Below are 24,502 nucleotides of genomic sequence, written 5' to 3'. Positions count from 1 at the left end.
AAGCAGCCTACAGAGGTAGGGCAAAGAAAATGCAATGTGTTATCACTGATTGAAAACGGATGGTGGAGCTGTAAATGACATTTTGGGATAACTGTGGATGAAATAAAACTGACTATATATTAGATAGGGCTTCCCAGGTGGCTGGTGGTAAAGAATATGCCTCCCAATGCAGGAGATGCAGGCTTGATCCCTGGGTTGGGAAGATTCCCTGGAGAAGGAAATGGCAACCCACTCCAGTCTTCTTGCCTGGGAAATCCCACGGGCAGAGGAGCCTGGCGGGCTACAGTCCATGGGGTTGCAAAGAGTTAGACACAACTTAGCAACTGAGCACACACTTAATTCTTGTATTTAAGATCAAGGACAACATCTCTTCCACCACCACTCTCAACTCTGGACAGACAATGCAAATTGCCAACCTCTGATTTCTACCCCTTCAATTTGCCTAAAGGGACCATTTATCCCTTTAAAATATCATCCCCTTAGCATTATGAGACCATCTAGCCCAGTCAAGATGTCCTCTTTCCATCATGGCACACCCTGTTTCTTGTGCAAGGATTTGGTAGCTTACATACACATCAGGGTGTTGGAAACAATTTTCCTCTCTCCCTAGGGAAATTCACAGTGTCCTCTGACAGGATATTTAAAAAAAATGCAAAACCCTTTTCTCACATTCTGAGTAAGCTATGTCCCATATCACCAATGACTTCTCAAATAAATCTCTTTTGTAACATATTCTTAATTCCTTTGTAGCCCTCACAGCATTATAGTAATTGTTCAGTAAGGATGTTCTGAATGTATTGCATTTACATTGCTTTTATCCTGTATCAATTCTCTTTTGCTGGTTGAAGGCTGAATGCTCACTAAAGGCTTTTCCATATTCCCTGATTTTCCCTCCAGAATGAGTTTTCTGATGTTGAGAAAGGGATGAACTCTGGCTGAAAGCCTTTCCACATTCCTTACACTTATAGGGTTTTTCTCCAGTGTGAGTTTTCTGATGCTTTGTAAGAGATGAGCTCTGGCTGAAGGCTTTTCCACAGTCCTTACACTTGTAAGGTTTCTCTCCAGTGTGTGTTCTCTGATGACGGATAAGGGCTGAACGGTCACTGAAGGCTTTGGCACAATCGTTGCACTTGTAGGGTTTCTCCCCAGTGTGAGTTCTCTGGTGTTGAGTCAGGGCTGAGCAGTAGCCAAAGGCCTTCCCACATTCATTACACTCATAAGGCCTCTCCCCGGTATGAGTTCTCTGGTGCTGAATGAGGCCTGAGCGATCACTGAAAGCTTTTCCACACTCATTACACTTATAGGGTTTCTCTCCAGTGTGGATGACCTGATGCTGGGTAAGGAATGTGCTTTGGCTGAAGGCCTTCCCACATTCATTACACTCGTAAGGTTTCTCTCCAGTATGAATTCGTTGATGTTGAGTGAGGTATGAACTCTGATTGAAGGCCTTCCCGCATTCATTGCATTCATAAGGTTTCTCTCCAGTATGAATTATATGATGCCTAATAAGGGCCGAGCGGTGACTGAAGGCTTTCCCACATTCGTGACATCTGTAAGGTTTCTCTCCTGTGTGAATCCTCTGGTGCAGAGTCAGGTGTATGCTCTGACTGAAGGCTTTACCGCATTCATTACATTCATAGGGTTTTTCTCCTGTGTGAATTCGCTGATGCAAGACAAAAGCTGAGTAATAACTAAAGGCCTTCTCACACTCGTTACACTTCCAAGGTTTCTTTCCTGCACAGATTTTCTCATGTTTCATTAGATCTGAATTTTGCTTCAAGTTCTTTTTAAATGAATCACGACTATGTCGTCTCTCTCCTTGCTGTTGGACAAGTAATGACCTCCGACTAAAATTTCTTCCAAATTCATCACACTGGTAGCTTCTCTCCCCAGAAGGTTTCGTCTGAGGACCAACCTCTTGTATTAAATGTTTCTCATGGTTTTCCTGCTGATTCTTTAAAGAATCTTCACATTCACTGGAACTTTCCTTTGGAAATCTCTCTACTAACACCCCAGGGGTTGATTCTTCTTCAGGAATGTCCTGCTCTGGGGTTACCTCCTTGCTCTGTGGTCCTGTACCCCAGTCTGAAATAAACAAAACTACAATGTTATCATTTCTTACACTGGGAGAAAAATAATTGCTGTGAAAGGAAAATAATGAAACAAACAAAAAATGCTTATGGGGAACAGAGGAGCTTGGAAGTTCTCACAAATAGCCTTGCAACCTTGAGAGAGTATGAGAAAAGAAAGATGACTGGGCAAAGGGGTGCAGAGGCATAAAGGGAGACGCTACTGTGTCTAGCAGGGGAGGAAATGAGAAAGAGTAATAGAACAAGACGAAACAGAGGTGACGGGGAAAACAGCAGATAACAAACATGGTCTGGTGGAGACTGGGCTGGGATCAGAGAGGGATGGTCTGCCAGGGGCTGCCCACTGTCACAGCCTTATCAGAGCATCATGTTCTGAGAAAGTCCATTGTCAGCTGACCTCACCACCAATCTTTTCTTGTTCTAGTATGTCCCAATCACTGCTAGCAGACTGAACTTCTAAAACCATACCACTTAACACAAAACTCTTTGTTGGTTCCACTGTCTCAGAGTGTGACACAAAATCCTAGAAGCTAGCATTCAAGGTAGTCCAGATCTACAAATTAAATTAGTAATTGAAAGGCAACTTAGCAGCTCTGATCATTCCACACTGAAAACACTGGAAAGAGTAAGCCAGAACCAAGTTTTTTCAAAAAATGAGCAGTGTGTGGGGAGTAGAAGTTCAAACCCCTCACAGACTCAGATTAGTCCAGACTGGGCCTCAAATTCTAGACTTCTTAGTAAGAGTTTGGGGGAGGGGATGGGGAAAGCTGCACTGCTAGCAATGTTTAAATATTCCAGGCTTAAATGGTCATCAGTATCCATTCCAACCAAGACTTTACATGACATAAATCAATACAATACAATGTTCTCAATGACATATAATCAGGGAAGTGCTGGGATTTTTAAGGACAAGTAGGTAGAAACAGGTTAAAGGCAAATGGACTTTCGGCTAAGGGGAGTGGAAGAACTGAAGCTCCAAACATTCATAGAGAACACATGGTTAGTGCAGGGTAGTCAGAGACTTGCCTGTCTGGTGTTAAGGGTTCAAGCTGAAGAGAGAAGGTACAATGACTAGGCAGGTAGATTAGCAAAGGTCTTGAGGGCAGGAAGAGGAATACGGAACTGGAAGAGTTAAGTAGCTCACAGTGGGGAATCTGGCAGTAATATGCTGCCTAAGTAGACAAGGATAAGAAAATATAATTAAAAATTAAAGAAAGTATAATTAGCTGGTGGTCTATTACAGCATCCAGTTTGACAGAAGTGACAGGCTCAAATCTTTCAAAGAGTTAGCAGGACTTAATCCTTAGTTATCATTTGCTTAGCATATAGCCAGGTACTGTTCTAAGCATTTCTCTTAGACTATTTCATTTGATCCTCATAACTACCCTATGAGTTAAGAGCTATTGTTATCTGCATTACATATTCCCCATTTTACTGTTGGGAAATTTGAGTCACAGAATGGATAATTCCAAGATGGCTCAGATGGCAAAGAATCTACCTGCCAATGCAGGAGACATGGGTTCAGCCCCTGGGTTGAAAGATCCCCTGCAGAAGGAAATGGCAACCCACTCCAGTATTCTTGTCCAGAAATCCCCCATGGACAGAGAAGCCTGGCAGGCTATAGTCCATGGGTGGCAAAAGAGCTTGATACAACCTATTGACTAAACAAATGGATAATTCACCTGTTAGCGGTTAGAGCTGATGAGTAGTTCAAATTGGCTTTGAACCCAGGAAAAGTGGTTCCAAAGTGTGCACTCTTAACCACTGTGCTATGCTGCCCCCGTTTAGATAGACAGTAAGGCAAGGGCACACTCAGAGACCAATTTACGGTCACTGGTCTGAGACAAAAAGTCAACTTATCCTGAAGAGATATTAACAAAATAGCATATATTAAAAAGCCTGGTTTAGAGCCTTGAACCCAAATTACTAATAAATATTTAAGAGCTGATTTCACTTCACCTTATTTGGAGAAGAGAAGTAATTTCAAAGGATGCAAAGTATTTGTTCACCAAAAAATAAACCTATGACTTTACAACAGATCATCATCCACAGAGATACAATGAGGCCCAGGAGAACGGCACTTTAAAGTCAAGCATTTCTAAGATGCTGTTCCCATCTGGGTTTCCTGTTCATGGTTTCTGACAGTCACTCACCTGGATTAGCTGCTTTTGAGACTTTTCTTTCCAGCACCTCCCCACTCTCCAACTGAGAGATTACATCAGGCTTGGAAATTGGAAGCCCTGTTTACAGGGAAAGAAAAAGGAGTCTCACTGTATATGTTCAGTGTTAGCGAGTTGCTTGTCAGAGAGAACAGGATAAGACACGATTTCTCTGAAGAAGTTAGGAAGATCGATATGGGGTCTACTTGAGTTCAGAACCTCTCCCTATTAAAAGAATAAGCACCCATTTCCTTTTTTTCCTCCCTTTAGCCACAGATTTATTATTTGAATATCTGCAACTGTTATTCTATACACATTTCTTATAAAACTTTACATTCCATATTGCTAGGTCACTTCACTCTCCATTTTATGCACCATTTTCATGAAGACATACTTCCCAAATCACAATCTGCTTGATAGTGTTTGCTGTTGTTTAGTTGCCAAGTGTCCAACTCTTTGCAACCCCATAGACTGTAGCCCACTAGGCTCCTATGTCAATGGGATTTCCCAGGCAAGAATACTGGAGTGGGTTCCCATTCCTTCTCCACACCCATTTCTTAAGAGGTGTTTCTCCTAGAGCTTTGTCTCAGCATCCTCAGTCAGGAAATAGGGAAGAAGGATGGCTATTGCCTTGGCAAATACAATTTTTAAAAGGTGTTCATTTCTGATTCTAGAAGTGTTAAGCCTGTGTTTAGAAACAAAGAGTAGAAGGTACCTGCCTTACACCAGGATTAGGAATCATTTCATCTAAGAACCTCAGAGCTCCTAGGAACTGAGGAAGCCAAGGTACCACACTGGGTAATTTCACAGGGTGGGGGTGGGGTGGGAGTGCTGCTTACCGAGCAAGACCAGATTCCTAGGCTTCTTAGGCTCACCTCCCTGCGGAGGGTTCAGCTGTTCCCACTGGGTGAGAGCCTCGGCCATGTCCCTCATCATCGATCCCTGAAAACCAACCACATCAGTGCTCACCAAGGGACCTCCTACCAGAAGCCTCTGGGCAGGACTCAAGAAGATGGCATAGGAGAAGGAAGACAGGGAGAATAGGAAGGTTAGGCAAAATGACCTCTACCATTCCAACACTGATGTATTTACAACCACAGACTCGCTCCTGACCTCCATGCACCAGAATCGAATAAACCTGCAGCTGGGAAGGAACATCTTCAGGGTAAAATCAGAGGATACCAACTCCCCAAGTTTACGTATCGACAAGTTAAATGATAGAACTATAGAAATCCTTACTATTTAGACATGGGAGAGTAGAGGAAATGTAATTATAAATTAAGCACTTTCTTTATGGTAGGGTTTAAAAATACAAGAAATTCAATAAATAGGAATTACTTTTCCCTCTAGTTTTCCTTTGACAATATAATCAGTCCAATATATTTTTTTTAAAAATTAGGATGCTTGCTACACATATCACAGTATATAGATTTATTTATATAACAGCATTTTAAGCCCCAATTATTATGAGTTCCTAAAGTGTTTTCGCCATTTTCCCCCAATCAGTCTGACTACTCTGCCACCCACCCCCACCATCTACTCTCTATCCCATCTCACTCCATTGCTCCTGTATTCTCTGTGCTCCAGCTGGTGGCTGCCTGAAATGTGGACAACAACTACTTCTGCCCCTTTATACACATTGCTTCCTGTTCCTGAAAGTTCCCCCTTTGCCCCATCCTTTCAGGTGTTTTTTAAAAAAAAGTGTATTTATTTAAAAATTTTTTTGGCTATGCCATGTGGCATGGGGGATCTTAGTTTCCATACCAGGGATCGAACCTGTGCCCCTTGCATTGGAAGCAGGGAGTCTTAACCACTGGATCACCAGGGAAGTCCCCCTTTCAGCTATTTTGATCTTACTCACACTTTGGCTCTCAGCTCAGGGAAGCCTTCCCTGACTCCCTAGGTTGTAGCACCATGGGTTTTCCCTTTTCCTGGGTTAGGCACATGGTGAGAGGACTCTGTGATGAACGCCTGTCTGTCCCATTAGACGCTAATCTCCACAGGAGCGGAGACCAGGTTTAATTTGGCTCAATGAAGCAGCCCTAGTCTCTGGCACAGAGCAGGAACACTGTAAATATATGTCAACGAGTTGAAAGGAGGAACGTTCGAACAAGAATGAATAGAAACAAGTTTAAACGGGGTATTCTATGAAAGTGTGCATGGGGACAGAGGTGGGAGGGGAACGGAAGTTTACCAAATGCTGAAACCACTGCAGAAGTGTTTACTTTACCTTCCCTTGACCTAGACGACAGGCAAAAGGTTTAGATTGTTCACTCAAATGTAGGGAGAGTGAGCAGGGTGGGTAATGTTCCTTTGAATCTATAGCTGAATCTGTTCATGAATGATAAATGTCTCATAATTTTTTCAATTCTATTAAAACTTTTTTCTATACAACTTCAAGTTAAAGGAGACATATTGAAACAGATCAGTCCTTGGGATGCTAGCAAATGGACCACTTATGGCTTTCTTTGAAACACCACTTTTGCCACAGCCCCTTGAATATAAATGCATTAGACTGGCTAAAAAGTTTGTTCAGTGTGTATATATTAAAAAAAATTAAGATGTTTGCTACACATATAGATTTATTTATAAAACAGCATTTTAAGCCCCAATTATGACTACACATACACACATATGTATTTATATCCTCCAAAAACAACCGGTAAAGTAATTCACATAATGAAATAAAGTTAAAAGAACTACCTACTTGAATATTCTCTGCTCAAAATAAGTTAACTATTTTTCTATACCTGAACTATGAAATCACTTCCCATTTTAAGTTAGGGTCCCTTAAGGTCATATGCCTCAGGAGTGTTCAGCACAGGCAATATAATTTGTACACTGTCTTTTCTTTACAAGCAAGGTAGCAGGAACAGACTATCTAGCACTTCCTTTCAGGCTTTAGTTCTGAGAAAACCTCAGCAATCAAACTCATTCATGGAGGGAACTGCTGCTCAGTGTGCCTGTGTGGGGCCTGGAGGGTGAGTAAACCAATCACGAACTGCCCAGTAGACAGTAGATTTCCCCTCTTTCCTCTGAAAGCTGTTGTTGTTCAGTTTCTCAATTGTGTCCGACTTTTTGCAATCCCATGGGCTGCAGCACACCAGGCTTCCCTGTGCTTCACAGTCTCCTGGAGTTTGCTCAAACTCATGCCCATTGAGTTGGTGATGCCACCCAACCATCTCATCCTCTGTCACCTACTTCTCCTCCTCTGAAAGACATCTAGCCATTCAGCTCAGAATCAGTACTGGTGTTTCCTCCCAGAGGTTTGCATAAATTGTCAGCATCTGGATGCTGTGAGGCGGGTATGAGGATGACGGGCTATTCTCCCAGGGTCCTGGACCAGATCCTACAGGGCACCTTGACTCAGCTTCTCTCTTTAATCAGTCATGGCATGTTTTGTCTTGCTGGGACTCTAAAAACTTTCATGGGGCCTTATCTATCTTTGGAATAAGATCCTGTGTGGGACTTCCCTGGTGGTTAGGAAGAGTGGTTAACCCTTCCCAGTGGTTAAGAATCTGCCTGCCGACGCAGGGGACACGGATTCGATACCTGATTCAGGAAAAGTCCACACACCAAGGAGCAACTAAGCCCGTGGACCACCACTACCGAGCCCCTCTGCCATAACTACTGAAGCCCACACACCTAGAGCCCGTGCTCTGCAACAAGGGCAGCCGCCACAGTGAGAAGCCCGTGCACCACAACAAACAGTAGCCCCCTCTGTGGCAACCAGAGAAGGCCTGAGCGCAGCAAAAAGACCCAGCACAGCTAAGCATAAATTTCAAAAAATAAATAAAAAGTTAAAAAAAGATCCTGTGTAGACTTTCCTGTGGTCTGGCTACAACAGGCATATGCTTCTCTCAACACACTCCATCCAGCTCACTCCACAGTGACACACCTTCTGAAAATCTCTGACTCTCTCATCACTTGGAGACTTTTATCCAAAGCTGTTCTCTCTCTTGGAATATTCCTATATCCTATTTTCCAACTATGTACTTGCTCTTGTCTTTCAAAATGCAGCTTTTATGCCAGCACTTCCCCCCCTAAATACTGTAGAGGATGGAAAACCTCTTCAAGGCCTATGATGACTTGTCTGTACTAGTAATTTCTTTCTATTCTTTTTTTGATTTTGAAAAGTTTCTTTATTTAAAAATCTTACTATGTTACAGTCAAGAATTAAACCCTTATACACAACTAATGAAAGGAAATGATGTTCATTTGGTGGCCACCACTCTTACAAGGCAACTGTATAGTCTGTGGTCAGAAGTGAAATTTTTTGTAATTGATTAAATTTTTTTTTTAACTGGAGCATAATGCTTTGTTGTGGAGTTCCCTGGTGGCTCAGATGGTAAAGCGTCTGTCTACAATGCGGGAGACCTGGGTTCAATCCCTGGGTTGGGAAGATTCCCTGGAGAAGGAAATGGCAACCCACTCCAGTACTCTTGCCTAGAAAATCCCATGGACGGAGGAGCCTGGTGCAGGCTACTGTCCATGGGTTCGCAAAGAGTTGGACACGACTGAGTGACTTCACTTACTTACTTACTTAATGCTTCATTGTACTAGTAATTTCCGTATTTAAAAATTTTCTGCATTTAGAAAAATATATATTTCTTCTTGCTGTTTAATTATTTTAAAAAAAATATTTATTTGTTTTTTTGGTTGTGCTAGGTTTTCGTTGCTGCATGCAGGCTTTCTCTAATCGTGTTAAGCGAGGGGTACTCTCTAGCTGCAGTGCGAGGGCTTCTCATTGCAGTCATTTCTCTTGCTGCAGAGCACAGGCTCCAGGGTGTGCAGGCTTCGGTAGTTGTGGCACATGGGCTCATTAATTGCCGTGCAAGGGCTTAGTTGCCTCAAGGCACGTGGGATCTTCCCTGACCACAGATTCAACTAGTGTCCCTTGTATCGCAAGGTGGATTCTTAACCATTGGGCCACCAGGGAAGCCCCTGTTTAACTATCTTCCTTATCTAAACCTTGTTTCCTCAGTAAACTTCAGGAGGCAGAGGCAACTGGCTTTTATTCCTTTGCATCTCACTAGCAGGCCAATTACAGACAGAAGAGCTTGTGCACATCTAGCACTAAGCAGACAGAGAAGTTGTGCCAGGAGGGAAAGTTCTGCATAAGACAGGAGTAATTACTATCAGGTTCATCACTCATCAGTTTAACACGATGAAGCCAGTGGGCTAGGAATCAGGGCTGAGCAAATCCATAACAATGCAGGAAATCATATTCATGTCCCGAGAACAGAAAAAAATAAGAAATTTAAATCCACCTGGGATGCACAGGTCAGCAGCACAGTGGTCAGGCCATTTTCTTTTGGGTTTCCAGCCTGAGGAAGGTCTGAATCCTCAGAAAGTGACCCTATAAATAGAAACAGGAACCAGGGTGACTACTCTTGTTTGCAGTAAACTCCCAGAAACTGCCAGATACAACTACTTGTTACCTAGGAAGAATCAACACAGGGAACCAACGGACAATTCCACAATATCTCTGAAGCAAGACATCCATGACCATGGCTGCCTCAGGAATCTCCTACCGATACCCTGCCTTTAAATTCCAACAGAACACTGCTGTAAGATCCTGGACACTTAAAGACATATTCATTTATATCTCTTATCTGCTGAGTGACAGTCAAAAGAAACGCGAAGTCCCGCTTATGTCAATCCCTGCCTCACTTAATGAGTCATTCCTGTGCTATTCCAGGTTCACAGGATGAAAGAATTTAACTAGATGAAAGAATTTAAATTCTTTTTGAATACTGGCTTTCTCAGAAAAGCAATGGGCCATGTGGGGAAAAAATCCAGGGCACTAAACAAATCCTGTGACTTCTCAAATCCTCACTGTCCCCATCTGCCAAATGGGTCCATTTGGATATTCTCTTTCCTCTACAACAGCCTTACAGGGCTCCTGTGAGAACAACTGTCATTATCAAAAAGCCAAATGTTCAGATCTGTCGATTTCGTGGGCAAAGAAGGCATACATCAACTTAGAGATGGCAGGGCACCCGAAAGACCAGCAGGGCAATGCAGGTCGGGGGCTCCCCTTAAACCCCAAAGTGAGATCAACTAGTAGGAGAATTGTGTGTTCTTCCTGAGCCTGCCCCAGCCAGAGGGCAGCCTTTCTCCTTTTTTCTCTCCAGCAGGCGGCATCCCTCTGAAATCCTCACCTCTGCCCTTCGGCTCCATGGTGACTCTCTCCACGCTAGCGCTGGTGACGACTGCAGGAAAAGGGAGCGGCGAACCCGCGAGGGGCCTGGGGTCCACCGCGCCAGTCCACCTAGAGGCCCGCGAACGCTCGCGCGACCCTCGCCGGGCAGCTCGGCGCCCTCCACCCGGGGGCCCTCCCCGGCCCTCCTTCCGGGCACTCAGACTCAAGAGAACACGCACTCAGCCCTCCTGGACCCCAGGCTCGACCTCATGAACAGCACTGAGTAGGCTCGGCGGGCGACAAAGGCATCTAGGAGCCTGCGGGGCTGAGTCGCGCCGGCCCGAACTCGTTGCTGAACTACAATTCCCAGAATCCTCCGCAAGGCGCGACGGGCATCACCGGATGCTGCTTTCCTGAGGACCCCGCGGGCGGCTGGCCAGGCTACATTCTGCGCTGGGGGCTGTGCATCCGTGGAGCCTCGCGGCTGTGCTGGGTCTCTAGAGGTGCTCAGTCCCTCGGAGAGCTCCTTCCCGGACGCCACAGGGGCCGCCGCTTCCTCAGTGTCTACTCTGGGCTCTGACCCCAGAGGACGTGTTCTGCCGAACCAAAAGCCGCCTCGAGAGGGACATTCACTCTCCGCAACTGTAACTGGCAGAGGGCGCCACCCACCCACCAGGATTTCTCTCTGGCCACTGTGCTCCCTCGGAGGGTAGGCGCCCGCGTCCCAACGGCTGTTCACTCCGTCGCTTCCCCTCTACAGCGCCTCCACACCATTGCGGCTCGGGGTGGGGGTGGGGTGGAGACAGAGATTACCTCAAGTAACCAGGCAGCACCTTGGTATAAGGAAAAGTAGAATCTCAAAAATTAGATCTTGGTCTCACAAAACAGCAGAGTGGAGTTGGAATCCCTTGGTATAAAAACCCATTGGTCCCCAGTGAGTCCCCATTGTCTTAAGGGTAGATTGACCTTGAGTTCTCCTAAATTTATTAGATTTCCTAAATTTAAATTTGAGGGTCACTGTTGCCTTCTAGTCTGTCGTTGTGTAGCACATCCTTCCAGTAAAGCATTCCTGTCTTCGTTAAGAAGCTCCAGTGCCATCAAAGGCCAGTAACTTTGACGTGAAAGTTGATATTAAGAGAGGTAAACAGGGAACCAGTGAATCACCATGGAAGAGGGAAAAACTGGAAAGGATCACCTCAGCTCAACATGGGCCACTTCAACTACTTTCTGCTTTTTTACCATAGAAGTCCCGTCTCAGTAGCAGAGACCACTTAGGAATTTAACATCCACAGCAGTTTTTCTCTTCGACTTCTTGAGGAATCAGAATTCTGGCTTTATCAACATGTTACCTAGTGACTGACACGCGGTAACCTTGCTCCCCAACTCCTCCTCACTTCTGGTTATTCATATGAGTTGTAGGGGTTAATGTATTCTTAGTAGCACAGGCCTGGGGATGAGTGAGGGAGTGAGTGCTGCAGAGCTCCGAAGCTGGCCAACCTGGCATCCCAGATAAATTTCTGGGATTAGTAGTCCCACTAGTTATCTGCCCCAGGCTTTGCTGCACGGGTTTGCTCTACCATACTCACTTCATCTCAGAGTTCTTCTCATCTCAGAGTTCATCCTTTTCTTTGACGAGTTGATTCCTGGAGTGCTTCTGGTAATCTGCATGGTAAGTTTTCAGTTCTCTCTTAAAAGTTAGGGCTTATTTAAGCACCAGATAAATTATTTCATTTCTTCAAAACCACTTTTAAAATCTTAGGCTAAAACCCTACAAACGCTACCAAGTCTTTTGCCTTATTATATGCTAAGAATGCCAATTTCTGATTCCAACATTTGATCTTATTAGTGGCCATCCGGTGAAGCTAAAACCTCAAAATGGGAAGCCTCCACTACTCCATGTCCTACTGGGAGGTATCAGTTAAGAGTTAAATGGCCCTTTCCTCAGAATTGTTGGCAGGAGATGGAAAGGTACTTCACCTTTTAAAAATGCTCTGCACATCTCTAAGTTTTAAAAGGTAACAAAAGGAGAACTGCTGAATTTATGTTCCCACTCTGTTTCAATTATCACTTTACCCAAATGTCGATTAGAATCTGAATTCATTCTTGTCTAATCTTGCTGACAATGGCAGAGCATCTTAGGGAAATACTGGACCTTCAGCTTACTTTTAACAAGCCAATAAAGATTCAGAACTCTCAGAGACAGTCATCAGCCAAAAGTTTGGCAGTAGTTCCTTTTATTTTCTACTTGACATTATTAAATAATAGCACATATTATCCACTCCAACAGATTCTGCACTCTGGTTTTAACTCAAGTTGCTTTGAAAGTCCGCATGTGAAAAGTCTTCCCTGCTGCTCAACTGCTTTAAGACAGGTAGACCAGTAGGGTTGAGTAGATTAGGAAAGGGTCTGTTTGGCAATCCAGTTTCTTGAACTAGATTTCAACTCCCAGGGAGAAATGGATCTTGGTCCATTAGGGTTCATGCAGGGTAGCTACATTCCAGACAGTCTTTCAGAATCAGGTCTTCTGGGCTTCATCTTAAGTAAACAGAAAGGGAATTCAGATGCCTGGAGTCAAAGTTGCCTGGTGCCTCACCTTCAAGAAAATAAAAATATAGGGCAGGGCCCAGGAAATAGAGCTTACCTGGTGGCTCAGTGGTAAAGACTCCCTCTGCAGTGCGAGAGACATGGGTTCTATATCTGGGTTGGGAAGATCCCCTGGAGAAGGAAATGGCAACCCAGTGCAGTATTCTTGCCTAGGAAATCCCATGGATAGAGGAGCCTGGTGGGCTACAGTACATGGGGTCAAAAAAGTCAGACATGACTTAGTGACTAAACAACAGGGAACAGAAGGATCTGGGGAGTCAGGGCTTCAAGTTGAGTAATGCAGGGTCATGTCAGGGCAGACTTTAAATATTCAGAGACACCTTCATTAAATAGGGAGCTATTTTAGGTCTTGAATAAGGCAATGGTGGGCAGGAAGGGGATCACTTGGAAAGGCTGACCTAACAGTGATATGGAAAAATGTAACTTGTGAGAGGAGCTGTTGATATTAACCAATGAGGTGCCTGTTGACTTTCTAGCCTTTTGATGCTGGGTTCTAATTTATGAGATATAAGTTATGGCCATTAAAAGTATCCCAGAATACCCCCCATGATGACATTGGAGGCAACATATTCTAAATGATGAGGGTGAGGAGGACTGACTCACATCCGATTTTATGTGAGAAATGAATCTTTGTTTATTTGGGGTTTGCCTGTTATTGGGCCATAGCTGGATATCCCCCTCCTCAATAAAGAGGAGGAAATAATTCAGATCAGGGAGTGACTACTACAGTAATAGAAGCCCAAGATGACAAAAGTATAGGTGAGACTGAAATTCAGAGAAAGGCTGTGACTCTAAGAGGTGTTTTAAATAGAACTTGGTAGTCAAAAAGTTATTAATTCAGATAAATATTTATTGAGCACCTATTATTTGCAAGGCACTGTGTGAGATACAAAGACATATAAGTCATGTCTCTGCTTACAATCTAGTTGAGGAGATAATACACATACATAAATTATAAAGCAAACCTTATAGCCTTATGGTAAAGAGATTTTGAAGGAAGACCTGTATTCAAGACCTGACTTTCCTTGTACTAGCCATTATGTTGGACAAGTTATTTAATCTCTGTAAACTTCAGTTTGCTCATCTGTAAATTGTGGGGAATAACAGTACCTACTTCAGAGGGTTGTTGAAAGGACCAAATAATTTCCTTCTTGCAAAACTCTCAGCTGAGTGCTTAATCCATAATAAGCGCTCAATAAGTGCTGGCTACTAGTAGTGGTATTAAGAGATCTAGATGCTGGGACACAACAGGACAAGGTCAGTGCACAAAGTCCTCCAAGAGAGAGGGACTAACGGCTATAAAAAAAGAACTTCTGGAAACAACAGTGCTGCCCTGACATAAAGGGTGCTTTTCCTGTCCAGCTGTGGCCTCCAGTTATATAAAGTGCAGTGATGCCTGGGGCTTCGGACAAGAGGTTTGTCTGAGGACTGCCTCCTAACCTTTGTCCCTAGTGTCTGACAAATGTCTTCAGAATGCTGACTCTTTAAAGTCACATCCTAATTTCTGGCATCCCACATCAGCTCTGTAACACAGTGGGTGGACAGTGTTTCTTCAAACACTGTGGGTGCAGAGAGGCAGAAAAAGGAGAGGGGTAGCCAGCATAGGTGTGATGACCAGGTGATGGATTTAAGAGGGGGAAGACCTATCTTGAGTTTTCGTGGAGATCCTTGGACTAAAGCTTTCACCCAACTCAGTCTATTCCCTGTTTGGCGTAACGCCGTTGATGCTGAATAACTGATGATTTAGAACTGAAGACTTTGCCACACACGCTGCATTCAAACGGCTTCTCTCCTGTGTGAACTCTCTGGTGTCGTGTGAGCCGGCACCTCTGGCTGAAGGCTTTCCCACATTCGCTGCATTCGTATGGCTTGTCTCCAGTGTGAATCTTCTGGTGCTGAGTCAGGGAGGAGCGGTCAAAGAAAGCCTTCCCACACTCGCTGCACTGGTAGCGAGGTTCTCCAGCATGGGCTTTCTGATGTCTGTTCAGTGACGAGACCCCATAGAAGGCTTTCCCACACTCATTACATTCATATGGCTTCCGGCCTGTGTGGATTAGCTGGTGTCGCGTAAGAATACTTTTCTGGCTAAAGGCTTTCCCGCACTGGTTACATTCATAAGGACTTTCTCCAGTATGGATTCTCTGGTGGCGGGTAAGGGACGAGCGGTCAAAGAAGGCTTTTCCACACTCGCTGCACTTGAAGGGTTTCTCTCCAGTATGAATTCGCTGATGTACAGTCAGAGACGAACGGTCGAAGAAAGCTTTCCCACAGGCGTTGCACTCATAGGGGCTCTCTCCTGTGTGTGACATCAGGTGTCTGCTGAGACTGCTCCTGTGGCTGAAGGCTTTCCCACATTCGGGACAGTCATAGGGCTTCTCACCAGTGTGAGTTCTCTGATGACGGATGAGGGAGGAGTGGTCAAAAAAGGTCTTCCCACAGTTACTGCATTCCTGGTCTCTCTCTTTAGTGAGAAATTTCTTGGGAGGCGTTGCCCTGTGCCGCAAGCTTTCCTCCAGAGAAGGGGGTTTCTTGCAGGCCTCAACTGTAAGGCTTTCCTTCTCTGTTCCCAACCTGCCATCCAGTACATAAACTTCAACTTTAGGAGATGGAGGACCTTTTCTTCCAAGATTTTCCTTCAATGATCCTTCTGATTTTTCTTCTTCTGAAGCACCTTGAATCTCAGGCTTAGTCTCCCAATCTGGAATGGATAGAAAATACAGATGCCTGTTTCTTTCCTGGGTTAGGAAATGTTAGCACAGAAAGGAGGGATACTGTGATAAATCTGAAAAGTAATGACAGTCACTTTGCTTCCTCCCACAAATAGTATTGCACTCTAGGGAGAAACCAAGACCTGGGACTGAAACAGGGAATAGAACTGGTAGTGAAAAATCTCAGAAAAGAGGAGAATTTCCATTGGGAAATAGCCAGATTAATTAGGAGTGTCAGCTAAGTGGGGGGGTTTGAATGGACAACATGACAGGTCTATAAAGGAAACATTTGGTGAACGAAGGTGAACAATACTTTAAGGTGTAGAGGGGGAAAAAAGAAAACTTGTGGGTGACAGAGAATAAACAATATAGGAGAAGACTTGAATTTGAAGAAAAATATGATACTCAGTACTCCCTCCCACATGCACCCAAATACCAACCACAAGGCAAAACAGAACTCTCCTGCCCAGTTCATACTCAATTACCTAGAGAGACATTCTCTGCACCTTCTTTCCCCTCAAATCCATGAAACTCCACTAGCCAAGGCTCGTCCCCTCTCTTCAACTGAAAAATCACATCAGGTCCGGGTACTGGAAGTCCTGCTTGTGGAGAAAGAAACAAGCCAGGTGGTCATATGTGATGAAAATACACAACAATTCCAAAGTGAATTCCAGCCTCTTAAGTATTTCAGAGAGAAAATGCAAAAGGCAGGACGTGCACACCAGGTATGCAGAAGTGCAGGAACCTCTGAATGGAGGTCAGGACTAAGGTTCTAAAAGGGAACAAGTGGCATCTAGTCAGAGTGGATAGACTCTATTTGAATTAATGTGTTTATTCTTCACCCATGAAGTCAATGGGATGCTCCTAGCTCTAGCACTGGTAGGATGGCAGGAAGAGTCCTTACCTCAGGGAAGATGAGAATGAAAAAAGATTACCTTGAATAAGAATGTGTAATGTAGGTGCCCATTTTTGCTTATTGTTTATGCTTTAGTACAATTATTTTTGGACACAACTGTACAACTAACATACACATATTAAGTATGATTTTACTTAAACAAGTGGATTGTGTTCATTGTAGGAAAACTAGAGACACAGACAATAAGAAAAATCACCTTTCGTATTTTGTATTCATTTCTTTCTTTCTATTCACTTTAATACAGAAAAATACCTATAGATACACTTTGTTAAAAACTGGATAATGACAATTATATCTCAATTTTTTTGGGGAAAAAAAAAACTATTGGAGAGCATTATTTGGAAAATAAGGCTACCCCATCTAAAATCATTTCTATTTGATTTATTTTGATATCTACAAGTTGATAATTTCTAAATCCATCATGACTTATTGTATGTAATATATGCCAGACCCTTTTATAAGTAAAAGATCATTTTAGGCAGAAGGCTCCCAATTAAAAACAAACGAACAAAAAAGTTAAAACTGGAGGCCTTCCCTGGTGGCTCAGATGGTTTAAAAAAATTGGATAATGAAATAATGCTGAATTGTAAATTTGATTTTCACATAATAATAAATTTAAACTGTTATTTTAATTAGCACAGCTCTGCCTCACCATTAAAAATTTTTTTAAATTTATTTGCGGCTGTGCTGGGTCTGCATTGCTGTGCGGGCTTTTCTCTAGTTGTGGCGAGCCCTCTGTGGTGCAGGGCTAGGCTGCTCAGTGAGGGGGCCTGTGGTTGTCCAGTCTGCTTACAGCTCAAGGACCCCTCCCAGGCTGGGGTTCAGGATTAAGAAAGCCACTGTTATTGTAACCGCTAAGTCACATCCCTTTGCTCTTTCATCTTGTCTCTCAGGGGTTCCAACTCAGGTGGGAGAAGAAGAGGTGTCAATATATTAGCCTCTTAACTCCACATTAACTCAATACAGGGTCTACTCCTGGTGGAAAGTTCTCCTTACCCAATGAGACGATGCTCTTGTAGTTCTCCAGCATCACCTCCTTGTAGAGGTCCCTCTGAGTAGGGACCAGACGCCTCCACTCTTCATCTGTGAAAACTACGGCCACATCCTCGAATGTCACTGGGTCCTGGAAACACAATCATGTTCTCCCTTATTCATAATCCTTCTCTTACATGGACCAGACAAAACTGTCATATATGACAACAGTTTGGAGGATGCTGCGGGAGTGGAAAGAAAATGGTTCTGACAAAGAACAGTTTTGAAGCATTTGGGGAAAGTGCAAAAAAGCCCTGAGGCATGACTTCTTGGTCATAACCCCATACTACCTTTCTAGCTGAGCCTTGGAGTATCAGGGGCTCTTTTATCAGACTTACAGAAAACTTGGAAGAATAGAACAAAGACCCTTCATCCAGCATCCCCAAATGTTAACATTTTCCACATTGGTTTTATCTTTGTCTCAGAATATACACATTTGCCTATCTTTTCTCCAAAGTAACTTGTAAACATGATGCCTTTTTACTCATTAATGTTTCAGTGTATATTTTGTAAAGACAAGGATATTCTCTTGTATAGTGACAGTATAATTGTAAAAATCAGGAGAGGAGTGACATTATTATCTAATCTATAAACTTAGTCCAATTGCACCAATTGTCTTTATGTGAGTATGTGTACATGCATGCTCAGTCATGTCCAACTCTTTGTGACCCCATGGAATGTAGCCTGCCATGTTCTTCTGTCCATGGAATTTTCCAGGGAAGAATACTGGAGTGAGTGGCCATTTCCTCCTCCAGGGAATCTTCCTGACCCAAGGATCGAACCCAAATCTCCAGCATCTAGCATTGGCAGGTGGATTCTTTACCACTGAGCAATCTGGGAAGCCCTTATGTATGTGATTGTGTGGACAAATCCTTAAAATAGTGGTGTTGATTAGATCATCTCTAGGCTTTCTCTCAATTCACTCTGATGTTCTTTGATTCTGTAAGTTCCATCTTTATCCCCAAGTCTAAAACCCAGATGAGTCTCCAGAGTGTCTGCAGAGGTTCTAAGCAGAGCTCAGAAGTAAAAACTCTCTGCCCTGGGGCATAAAGTGGGTAAGCTGTGTGTCCCTACCCTCACAAAAACTCTCTCTCCAGGACTCTTTCGACCTCACTGGGGTGCTTTATAGGATGTGTCACATTCTCTGCCTAACCCAACACTCCCTGGAATATGGGGGCCTACTTTCAGTCCATTTGTGGATGTACTAAAGGGAAATCAGAACTAGAAACTGCCTGCTTCTCCCCAGACCTTCTCATCAGACCCCTACCATCAGTTTTAAGGCAAAATCAGAGTGAAGGCAATGGAGGCTGTGTCCCTGGTGACAGGCTAGCAGGCACATATTCAAGCCAAGAAGACATCACTGAAAGATACCAACACAAGTCAAATGGGAAAGAGACACTCTTTATGGAGTCCTTTCTCCACCTGGTTGGGTTTGAGCAAAGAAGCCCCAAGATGGAAAGAAAAGTGGTTACATTCTGGAGCCTAACAGTATTTCAGAAACACAAGAGTCTACCTCACCTGGCATCTGGTTGGAGACACAGCAGCCATTCCCTCCAGGGTGCTCTCCTTGCAGAGAAGAGCCGAGTCCTAATGAGGTAGAGAGGTGGGATGAGAAACAGGCTGTGAGAAAGACCAGTCTCGTTTAGTAGTTTTGTGACCCATGAAGCAAGAAATCTCCACACACCAGTGAGTTATGTACCCACCCTCATCCTCAACACCCTACACAAAGGGAAAGCAAAGAAAAGCAAGGCCAAGAGCAAGCCCACCCCATCCCAGAATTGGACTGCAAGGCTATGCAGAAGACAGTGTGGTGCTTGTTTTTACCATGATCTTAGAGGTAAAGTTCTATTCCTGGTAGTTGAGACTATATTAAGGCTCATATTGTCTTTATAAATTCACATTAAATATTGTTCATCGTGGGGCTTCCCAGGTGATGCTAGTGGTAAAGAAGACCCTTGTCAGTGCAGGAGATGTAAGAGATGCGGGTTTGACCCCTGGGTAGGGAAGATCCCCTGAAAGAGGAGGAAATGGCACCCAACTCTAGTATTCTTTCCTGGAGAATCCCATGGACAGAGGAGCCTGGCAGGCTATAGTCCATGAGGTTGCAAAGAGTCAGACATGACTGAGCATCTGAGATCAGATCAGATTGTTCATCATGATTACCAGACAAAAAGTATAAGAAGTTTTATGAATGGCTATATGGGCAAGTCCTGTCAAGGAAACACCCACAGCCTCTTCAAAAGAAAAATACCCCACTCACAGCAACACCTGGTGCTAATGGAGCAACCCTGGGGCAGCCACAGCTTGTTCCACATGACCCTGAGTCTCAATCCTGGGGCCATGCTGATTAGGCCACAGGTGGGCAGTGCAGAGGCTGACCCGTGGACTGATTTGTGGTCTGGTTTCAAAAGATGACATCCATCCTCAGGATAGTGAACTAAGAAATGCCAGGACCACAAGTTAGATGGGTGAATGAATAACAAGGATCAATGAATACACTGCCTTGACTGCAGGACAGTACTCGGCAAGCCTCAGACACACCTTTCCCTCTTCCTTCTCAGGACTACACAATCCCCACGCCCCACTCATGAATCCCTCAAATGCTTGATTTGACTATGTCTTAATTAGACTCTTTATGTGAGAAACTGAGATATACTCAGTTAACTCAAGTAAAGTTTAATGACAAAGATTCGCATAAAGCCTAAGAGGCTTTCACAAAATAAAAGGAACCTAGTTCCACCAGTGGGCAATGAGCTGAAAGTATATCATGAGGGACAGAAGTAGCCATGAGAGTCAGAGGAGCCAAAGGTACCAGGAGGCAGAATCCATGAGTATGTGGGGGGCATGGGGTAGAGAACAGGCTGTAATAGACTAACACAGGCAGGTATGTTGGTGGTGAAGCATTGAAAGCAAAGCCCCAAGAATCCCTGGCCCCTGAAACCCTACTTCACCCCAGCATCAGCCCGGACCACAGTTTGCATATAGACTAGCTGTATTTATTCTTAGATTTCCATAAGGCTCTGACCCCACCAGAAGGGCTTCCCTGGTGGCTCAGCTGGTAAAGAATCTGCCTGCAATGTGGGAGACCTGGGTTCAATCCCTGGATTGGGAAGATCCCCTGGAGAAGGGAAAGCCTACCCACTCCAGTATTCTGGCCTGGAGAATTTGTAATTTCTATCAGGGGCCTTAAAACACATACTTTTGACCCAGCAATTTCCTCTTTGGAGTTTTTCCTAAGGAAAAACATACGCAAAGCTTTTTATTAACTATCATTAACGCTAACCTTTACTGAGTGCCATGTTGAGGCAACCTCTTAAGCACTCTATATGTCATCTCATTTAATCTACAGAAGATCAAAAAAATTTTTTTTTACCTACTTATTTTTGGCTGCGCTGGGTCTTGGTTGCAGTACACGAGCCTTCTCTAGCTGTGGCAAGTGGGGGCTACTCTTATTGTGGAGTATGGGCTCTAGAGCTTGGGCTCAGTAGTTGTGCACAGGCTTAGCTGCCCCATGGCATGTGAAATCTTCCTGAAGCAGGAGTTGAGAACTGGTGTCCCCTGCATTGCAAGGTGGATTCTTAACTAGGGGACCACCAGGGAAGTCCCAGAAGAGCAAACATTTGAAACATCTTAAGTTTCTAAAATACAGGATTTGCTGCCATTGTGTATATGGTCCAGTCCACCCACACAATGGAATACCACTGATATTATCATATTAATATGGCAATGTTATCATATTAAAATTTTATTTTATGATATATTAGTAATAACTAGCATGTACTGAACTTTTGCTACTTACCAGGCACTATGCTAAGTACTCTTTACAAGAACACTTGAATTCTATGTTCGTACATTAGTAAGGTAGGTACTGTTCTACAGACTAGAAAATTTAGGCTTTGTAAGAGGGTGAGGCAGAATTTGAACCCAGGAACAGCTAGCACTTTTAAATCTCTATGCTATAATGATTTATTTTCATAAAAAGATAGCCATGTAAATAACAGACTGATAAACTAGAAAATCCCCAAACACATCCAAGTAGGCAGGAAACCTTGATATATGACTGCAGTGGCAACACAAATCTGAATTGGGGAAAAGATCACTACGGTAAACTACAAACAACTTGCATGTTCATTGATAGGATAAATTGCAATTTTATATGTGTGTGTTTCGAGTATTACACATTGATTAAGATACATGGCAAACAGAAGATGAAAAAAGTAGAAGTAATAACAGATTTTCTTTTCTTGGGCTCCAAAATCACTCTGGGTGGTGACTGCAGCCATGAAATTAAAATATGCTTGCTCCTTGCAAGAAAAGTGATGACAAACCGAGACAGCATATTTAAAAAGCAAAATATCACTTTGCCGACAAAGGTCTGTATAGTCAAAGCTATGCTTTTTCCAGTAGTCATGTATGGGTGTGACAGTTGGACCATAAAGAAGGCTGAGCACTGAAGAACTGATGCTTTCAAATTGTGATGCTGGAGAAGACTCTTGAGAGTCCTTTGGACTGCAAGGAGATCAAATCTGTCAATCCTAAAGGAAATCACTCCTGAATATTCATTGGAAGGACTGATGCTGAACCTCCAATACCTTAGCCACCTGGTTCGAAGAACTGTCTCACTGGAAAAAAACCCTGATGCTGAGAAAGATAGAGGGCAGGAGGAGAAGGGAGGTGACTGAGGGTGAGATGGTGGGATGACATCACTGACTCAGTGGACATGAGTTTGAGCGAACTTCGGGAGACAGTGAAGAACAGGAAAGCCTGGTGTGCTGCAGTCCATGGCGTCACAGAGTATCGGACACATCCCACACACACCTGAAACTATGCTTGAAAACTGCCAAGCCATTTATGAGCTCTGATTCCAACAGTCCTCTTCTCTTTATTTCTCTGAAACTTTTTGACTGTTTCGGCAAGTTTCTCACGCTGCCCAGCACTCAGACTGTGTACAGTGTTCTTGCTGTCTTGCAGAAAGTCCATCCACACCTGGTGCTCCATTTTCCACCTCTACAGAAATGCTTCATGAATCTAGTCCCAATCCCTCTTCCAAACTCATCCTACATTTCCAAATGACTAAGTATTTTGAGTTAGGCATTCTGTCAGCATCTTAAAACCCTCTGTCCCTATGCAGTTCCCCACATCAATTCCTTTCTCTGCCCTTACAGTTCTCCTTATTGTTTAGTCAGTAAGTTGTGTCTGATTCTTTGTGACCCCATGGATTATAGTCTGCCAGACTCCTCTGTCCATGGGATTCTGCAGGCAAGAATACTGGAGTGGGCTGCCATTTCTTCCTCCAGGGGATCTTCCCAACCCAGGGATTGAACCTGTCTTCTGTGTTGGCAGGCAGATTCTTTACTGCTGAGCCACAAGGAAGCCCTTACACTTACAGCAGATGTTTTATTATTTTCCCAGGTGCCTCAAATTCAAACTCTCTCCTGGCTCTCTTACCTCCCAAATCTAGTTCGTTACCAGGTCCTTCGGACTCTTCTTTTGCAATGTTATTTGTATCTTTCCCTACCACTGACACCATCACAATTCAGGCTCATGACAGCTTGATTCAGGACTATGATCACTACCAGCATTCCTGACTGGCTCCCTACACAGAGTCCCTTCCCCTCTCTAATTATGAATGTGACCTCTAGAATAAAAGCACCAAAATTAGCTTTATTCCTGTCAATCCCCAATCAGCCCCATACAATCCATCCTGCTGACCGTGTCTTGTCCTGACCCTCTATGCCCTGACCAGTGTGCTTTTTCCCATCCTTGTCTCCCACAATTCCTCGACCCTTCACTCTTATAAAAAGCATTTACTTCTCAAATCTGCCTATCACTTCGCTACTTCTTTCGTATGTTTTTTTTTTCCCACATCACATCCTACCTCCCCCACGAAGGCCCCGTATCACTCGTACGGAGGTCTAGGGAGGGGAGCTAAACGAGAAAATCTGAGGCGCTTTTTGGAAAAGAGAGGTACTGGAGTGGGCGGAACCCTACATTTAGTGTCAATTACACCCACGTTTATTAAGCAATTGTTATGAGAAGAAGGTACCGGAGGGGCGAAGGAAGCCTCCAAACTTCCAACCGCAGAGCCGGGATCTGACATATAGTGGGGGCACGCCGAAAGGCCACTGCTAACAGTGCCCACACGAAACACGCACACACTGGGATGCGGGTACAACTTTCCTAGTCCGCACTTGTCCGAGCAGGGACGTCGCTGCACGCACAACAAACACACACACATTCTGCAGGCTGGCTCCGCCCGCTTCACCTCTTCTACCCCTACTGCACCTTTCCCAAGTTCTCAGTATCCCGTTCTCTCTGCCGCTGCACTCTCTCGGCGGCTCAATAGCACACACCCGCAGCTCTCACCTCCGGCACAGATTGCTCAGGACCCAGGAAGACGGCGCCTCTTCGGGTCGGGAGACCAGTGCGCCTGCGCAGAGAGTTCTGACGCCCGCGCTCCCAACCATAGCTTGGCCTTGGGAGACTCCATTTCCCAGAAGTCTCAGCGGTGGGAGCGCTTTAATATGACGTATAAAGATCTGCGCGAGCGTACACTTCTGAAACGAGTTGGCGGCGCTGGACCCAATCCTACGTGCTAGTGCGGCAGCTTGATCATGAAAAAGCAACCGGTCTTGGATGCTTGTGAGGCTTGTGTTCCCCCTGGAAGTGCTGCTTATGTGTGATGTCACGTCCCTCTGGTCCTCGGATGGGAGGGCCGTCCTAAGGAAATATGTCTCTCTCAGCCTTGGGACTCGTCCCTACTGAGAAGGATTTCTAGTCTTCTGACCCTCCGAAGGGCCTTGTTTCTGCTTCAGGTTGTTTGTTAACTGTCGGTTATAAAGTTTGGG

The 24,502-nt window shown here is 44.2% G+C and overlaps 1 protein-coding gene across 5 annotated transcripts; it reads right to left on the bottom strand.

The window, feature by feature from the left end:
• Positions 1 to 321: 321 nt before the first annotated feature.
• ZNF2 (zinc finger protein 2) lies at positions 322 to 24,097 on the bottom strand. Of its 5 annotated transcripts, XM_027554552.1 has the most exons (6): positions 24,021 to 24,097; positions 19,173 to 19,241; positions 17,619 to 17,745; positions 16,192 to 16,308; positions 14,756 to 15,696; positions 322 to 1,783 (listed from the first exon to the last, which is right to left on the bottom strand). In XM_027554552.1, the coding sequence occupies exons 2-6, from the start codon at positions 19,200 to 19,202 to the stop codon at positions 815 to 817; spliced, it is 2,184 nt and encodes a 727-aa protein (XP_027410353.1). In that variant the 5' UTR covers positions 19,203 to 19,241; positions 24,021 to 24,097; the 3' UTR covers positions 322 to 814. The 5 variants fall into 5 exon arrangements, with proteins under 5 accessions (XP_027410353.1, XP_027410349.1, XP_027410350.1 ...); XM_027554548.1 differs by lacking the exons at positions 14,756 to 15,696; positions 16,192 to 16,308; positions 17,619 to 17,745; positions 19,173 to 19,241; positions 24,021 to 24,097 and adding exons at positions 4,244 to 4,330; positions 5,089 to 5,191; positions 9,520 to 9,608; positions 10,414 to 12,582 and having other exon boundaries at positions 322 to 2,085; XM_027554550.1 differs by lacking the exon at positions 322 to 1,783 and having other exon boundaries at positions 12,593 to 15,696; positions 16,192 to 16,305.
• Between the last annotated feature and the right edge of the window lie 405 nt (positions 24,098 to 24,502).

The sequence above is a fragment of the Bos indicus x Bos taurus genome, chromosome 11 (assembly GCF_003369695.1).
Source record: "Bos indicus x Bos taurus breed Angus x Brahman F1 hybrid chromosome 11, Bos_hybrid_MaternalHap_v2.0, whole genome shotgun sequence".
NCBI classification, from domain to species: domain Eukaryota; kingdom Metazoa; phylum Chordata; class Mammalia; order Artiodactyla; family Bovidae; genus Bos; species Bos indicus x Bos taurus.
Note: the sequence above shows the minus strand (reverse complement) of the source record. Positions and strands in the feature narration are given on the sequence as shown.

What these genes read in the sequence shown, in the direction of transcription:
- ZNF2 (XM_027554552.1), bottom strand. Translation starts at nt 19,202, where the DNA reads ATGGCTGCTGTGTCTCCAACCAGATGCCAG. An exon ending in CAAGAGCATCGTCTCATTGG is followed by an intron (nt 16,309 to 17,618) that starts GTAAGGAGAACT and finishes TTTCTCCACAAG; the next exon opens with CAGGACTTCCAGTACCCGGA. An exon ending in AATGCAGCGTGTGTGGCAAA is followed by an intron (nt 1,784 to 14,755) that starts GTCTTCAGTTCT and finishes TCATTTAAAAAG; the next exon opens with AACTTGAAGCAAAATTCAGA.